Genomic DNA, 5863 nt, shown 5'->3' on the forward strand with positions numbered 1-5863 from the left:
TGGCGCGCCGCGCCAGAGACCAAACTACTGAGGCATGTTTCTAGTGCGATAGTGGTGCGTCGCGCCCTTACAGCGCCAAGGCCATTGTTCTGAGTTCTGGGAATTTGGCCTGAAAAACCCTGCACAACTTTTAGTGGCGCGCCGCGCCAGAGCCCAAACTACTGAGGCATGTTTCTGGCGCGATAGTGGCGCGTCGCGCCACTGCGGTGCCAAGCCCAGTTTTCCAGCAATTGCAACCCAGGCTTGAAAATCTATGCTGTGCTAGTTCATCTTAGGATCGTCATACCTTTCGACTCCGTACTCCAAAAGTTTCATTCTTGATGGCGTTGGAAAGAAGACTCAACGACCTTTGATTTGATGGGTCATGGGCCACCCAGATTGTCATCTTTCAAAAGATAGGGTCGTTAGAAGTCGACCCCTTATGCGAACTCCTACCCAAACTTAGCCACGACGAATCTTTTGGATTTAATTTGATCCTAGGGGTCCTTTATGACCCCCACCTCACCTCTAACGCTGCTCAAATTCTCAAAGACTCATGCATACGCTCCTCAATACTCGAGTTCGACCCTACCCGTATACAAGAAGGGTTTGAATTTTAGGGAAAAATTTTTTGAGGGGTGTTACACACTTCAACTAAGATTTGTTCATTTTAGACACCTCAAGTAAGGTTCCGATGTATCATTTTGACACTTTTTTTTACAATCACCCAAATATCTAAAGTGTGTGTAATACACTTGCCGCTGATGTGTCAAAGTGACCAATTAAATAAAGTTAATGACCACTTTTTTCTAATCAAAATTCATTATTTTAAAATTATTTTTGATATATCTGTCACGTTTCTTTATTTAATTGGTCACTTTGACACATTAACGTCAAGTTATTACACACACTTTAGATATTTGGGTGATTGTAAAAAAAATGTCAAAATGACACATCAGAACCTTACTTGAGGTGTCTAAAATGAACAAAGCTTAGTTGAGGTGTCTAAGTGAAAGTTGGTGCCAACTTTGAGGGGTTACTGATGGATTAGGCCTTAAAAGTATGATCAATGTGGTGGTGATTTGGAGGATTCTTCGCATATTATTAGGGTCCGCCGAACTCTAAAGAGATATGACAAATTCTTCTCACAAAATGAGCTTTGATGTTATGACATCAAAAGTCAAAAGTTAATCTAAATTTAGTCGGGACTTCAATATGAATTTCGAAAATCAGGTGGGAAATCAAAAAAATAATCAAAATGGATGCTTGAATATGTCTTGATTCATTATAGATAATGCACTAACAATCACCTAAATTAATAATTATAAATCCAGTAAAAGGAAGAGGAAAATATATGATAAGAAGTATTAGAAAATTAATAATTAATAAATCTTCGAAAATCTGACAATTTGTTTCTTTTTTCTGCTTTTTGGCATTTGCACATCAAAATTCTATCAAACAATAAACTAACATAGAAATACAAGAAAACATAGTAAACCAAACATTAAGAACATTCAAATCACCAAGAAAAATATATAGAATATGTGCTAATTTCTAAGCAAATCAACAGACATCGCTTTTTTTTTTTGAATTTCTGGATCACGAAATATGAATTCAAGATTTTCTCAATTTTTTACGTGTATTAATTCATAAAATTTTGGAATATGTCTTACCAAATTTATTTGATCACAAATTTTGTACAAAAAATATATAAACACCAGCAGTATTTAATATGATCAGGGAATAACATTCATATATATGTTTTGAACAAGTAGTATTTTTCAAATTGAACTCACACGTATACTTTATTTTTGACCTAACATAAATGTGAACATTAACTTGACTTCAATTAGTATTTATACTCTTCAATTTTTGGTGTGCATAAGTAGGTACTTAAATTTTATAAAATTGAATAAGTATATACACACGTCCTACGTGGCATAATCAGTAGCGTACAAATTTTTTTATAAGTTGTGTTGATATTTAAAATTAAATAAATAAATAGTAAATAGTATAATAATATTATATTAATAAAAACTATTTAAAGCATACTAATAAAACATAAATCAAGTAAATTACTATAACATATTATTGTGTCCAATTCCATTTTGGACAAGTAATAAATTTCTATAATAGGATAAAAATTGTATTCTAGTTCAACTAGATTATTTAATGGGAAAATTATGCAGATTAACAAACATTATTATTATAATTATGCGATAAGGGTATAGTTTCAATTAACTACACGAATTGGCTATAGTTTAATGAAATTTGCTATTATATACAAATTTGGGAGTGAATATACAAATCTCTAAAGCAAATCTGGAAGCAAAATATAAATTTGGAAGCGAATATCCAAATCTCGAAGGGAATATATAGCGAATATACAAATCTCTAAAGCAAATTTGGAAGCGAATATACAAATTTGGAAGAGAATATATACAATCTTATTGAAAACTCAATTTGTATAATGCAGCGAGATATACAAATGGGAAAGCCCAATTTGTATAATGCAATGAGATATACAAACGTTAATGACCATAACAACCATAAATATAGCTATGAAGAGTAATTAGAGAAACTATACCCATACGAGATTATTAAGATTAATATGTTTGTCATTCCTAAAATATTTCCTTATTTAATCCTAATTTGGGCTTCTGAGGAACAAGCTCGGCCTAAAATAAAAATCAAATTTGCGCTTGCTAAGGAACAAACTCGGTCACTTGTGAGATAATGAGCCCGTTTGGATGGGCTTTAAGTTGGTCAAAACCAACTTAAAATTCTTTTTTAGCTTTTGGACGTGTTTGCCTAATGTTAACTTTAAGCCATAAAGTTCTTAAAGCAGTCAAAAATGAAAAGTTAGGATTCCTAACTTTTTTTTTCTAAGTGCTTAAAGTCATTTTCTTTGACCATGAAAATTACTTTTATATCCCTTATATTTTAACTAAATTCTCAAACTACCCTTTTTATTCTTTTAACCCTAAAATTCACATCATTTTCCTCATTTAAGCACTTTTATCCAAACACTCAACTGCTTATTTATAAAAATAACTTTCAGCACTTCAAAATTCTAAAAACACTTCATACATAAAAGTTATTTTTTTTAATCTCATCCAAACGGGCTCAATGACTGCTCCATCCCCACAGTAAACCAACGACCAAGGAAGCTCACTTGTTCAAGTAGTGTCATTAATATTATTTGTACTTAGATTCTAATTTATTTTTTTAGATATATATTACTCTATTACTCTCTGTATTTTCATTACTCTATTTTGTTTGTGTCACTTTCGTTATTTGTTTTCTCATAACACTTTGTACTTCTTGAACTTATCTGACCTCTTTTTATGCTTCTTTTGAGCCGAGGGTCTCTCGGAAACAGCCGTCCTACCTTGGTAGGAATAAGGTCTGCGTGCACTTTACCCTCCTCAGACCCCACGTTGTGGGATTTCACTGGATTGTTGTTGTTGTTGTATGTATATATCGAAGCAATATCAGTCGACACCCCTTGACATAAGATGGGTCCGTCCCTAGGTATAATATATGTAGGTTGTCAGATAGAACACAAATTTCCACACAGAATATCACATAACACACATGTATCTATTTGTACACTCACCAAAATTAAAAGTCATAAATGTCTACGGACAGAAGGTGTTTACACCTTAGTGCTTTTCGTTAGAACTAGTCTTAGTAGTATTTTATAACACAGACATGCATCCCAGTTATTTATGCTTTGACTTCAGAATCTCTAACTCTTAGTGGCCTACACATCATTTCCCTTTCCCCTCCATATAATAATATATATATATACCTTCATAATGCTGTGACTTCTATGCCAATTATCAAAACTTAAATCTGATCTTAATTATATTAGGTGGGGGTGATGGACAAGAAGATATTATTATTGTTGTTTTTCTTGTGCATTAGTCTGCACCTAGCAGCAATTGTCTCTGCTCAACTTCAAGTTGGTTTCTACAATACTAAAGCTAGATGTCCACCAGCAGAAACCATAGTTCGAGATACGGTGCGAAGCCAATTTTCAAAGGATCGTTCTATCACAGCGGCATTGTTGCGGATGTATTTTCATGACTGCTTCGTGAGGGTGAGAAATTAATTACGTATATTATTTGATAAATTTTTAAAGTTAAAATGTATACAGGATCCGGCTCGACCATAAGGTCACTAATTATTTGAGTTAAGTAAAATTATTCTAACTTTATATTATAGTTTTTCATAAGATTTGCGTATATCGTATCTCTCCACAACTTACTTGTAAGATTATACTGAGTATGTTATTGTCATTCAATTTATATATGTCAACTAAAAAAAATTAAGGCTTCTTTATGAAGTTTGGCTTTAGTCCCCTAATTAATCTTGTTGAGACAACCTTGAATATATAATGTATCTTTCACATTGAGATATATCACATTTGGACAAGATCATGGTCATTTGAAATAATATTATATGTGTATTGTTCAGGGTTGCGATGCATCCATACTGATAGACTCCAAAAACACAAAGAACAAAAAGTCAGAAAAAGATGCAGGAGCAAATGGATCCGTACGAGGATACGAGTTGATTGATCAAATAAAAAGTAAATTAGAGGCGACATGTTCTATGACAGTCTCCTGTGCGGACATCATTGCATTAGCCACTCGAGATGCAGTGGCATTAGCTGGAGGACCGAGCTACATCATCTCCACAGGTAGGCGCGACGGATTAGTGTCAGACCCATCACAAGTGAACTTGCCAGGCCCTAGTTTAACCGTGCCACAAGCATTCCAATCTTTCAAAAGTAAAGGGTTTACTATAAATGAAATGGTGACTCTTTTAGGTGGCCACACAGTGGGAATTACACATTGTAGTTTTATTCAGGGTGATAGGCTATCAAGGGCGGATGGCAGCATGGATATCAAATTGTTTAGTACTCTTAGAAAGACATGTAACTCTAAGGGTGATCCATCAGTATTCTTGGACCAAAACACTTCATTCGTTGTCGATAACTCCTTCTACAAACAGTTGAGGTTGAAGAAAGGAATATTGAAAGTTGATCAATTACTTGCATCAGATAAATCAACCGCTGGAATTGTCTCTAATTTTGCTTCTAATCCAAGGGCCTTCCAACAGGCTTTTGCAAATGCGTTGATCAAGTTGGGTAACACTCAAGTTCTTGTGGGAAAATCAGGAGAAATCAGAAAAAATTGCAGAGCATTTAATCCTCCTCCTTCTCCTCCTCCCAAGATCATGAAGAGTCCTCCTCCTCCTCCTCCTAAGATTACAAAGATTCCTCCTCCTCCTCCTCCCAAGATCTTAAAAAGTCCTCCTCCTCCACCACCCAAAGTTTCCGTTCCTCCTCCTCCACCCAAAGTTTCCGTTCCTCCTCCTCCTCCTCCACCGAAGGTTTTAATTTTTTCTCCTCCTCCTCCTTCATTACCATCGACAGTTTCAGTTTCTCCTCCTCCTCCTCCAGTTCCCGATAGATCATTGCTACCTGTGTTTGGCCCAGAAGCTTAACATGGCTAGCTCCCCTTTCACCTTCAGCTTTGCTCAATCCTCTACCTCCACCTCCACCGTTGTCAACGGCCGGTGTATTGTTTTCTCAATTAACTTTGTGCATGTGACCTTACCAACAAAGTGCATCATTGGAATATTGATAATTAGGCCGGAAACTCCCGACTGATTGATCACATAATAGGTCCTTTCTTAATTATATTTGTAACTTTTTGTTTGATTTATCATTAGTATTATCTTTGGTCATTCCTCTTTACTAGAGGAATTAAAAAGAATCAAATTTTTTTAAAAAAAAAAAAATTATTATTGCGGGAAATATGGTTAACATGAGAATTAACCTAACGTTGTATGAACTTGTATCACTGAGTGA

General features: G+C 34.8%; 1 protein-coding gene across 1 annotated transcript; it reads left to right on the forward strand.

The window, feature by feature from the left end:
* The first annotated feature begins 3865 nt into the window (after window positions 1-3865).
* On the forward strand, window positions 3866-5662 carry LOC129903761 (peroxidase 44-like). The gene is made up of 3 exons (XM_055979298.1): window positions 3866-4084; window positions 4462-5349; window positions 5453-5662. The coding sequence occupies exons 1-3, from the start codon at window positions 3866-3868 to the stop codon at window positions 5660-5662; spliced, it is 1317 nt and encodes a 438-aa protein (XP_055835273.1).
* The last annotated feature ends 201 nt before the right edge of the window (window positions 5663-5863 follow it).

This window comes from Solanum dulcamara, chromosome 9 (assembly GCF_947179165.1).
Source record: "Solanum dulcamara chromosome 9, daSolDulc1.2, whole genome shotgun sequence".
In the NCBI taxonomy this organism is placed as follows: domain Eukaryota; kingdom Viridiplantae; phylum Streptophyta; class Magnoliopsida; order Solanales; family Solanaceae; genus Solanum; species Solanum dulcamara.

Coding starts and splice junctions, on each gene's coding strand:
- LOC129903761 (XM_055979298.1), top strand. CDS start 3,866: ATGGACAAGAAGATATTATTATTGTTGTTTTTCTTGTGCATTAGTCTG. Junction 4,085..4,461: donor TTCATGACTGCTTCGTGAGG/GTGAGAAATTAA, acceptor TGTATTGTTCAG/GGTTGCGATGCATCCATACT. Junction 5,350..5,452: donor TTCCTCCTCCTCCACCCAAA/GTTTCCGTTCCT, acceptor CTCCTCCTCCAG/TTCCCGATAGATCATTGCTA.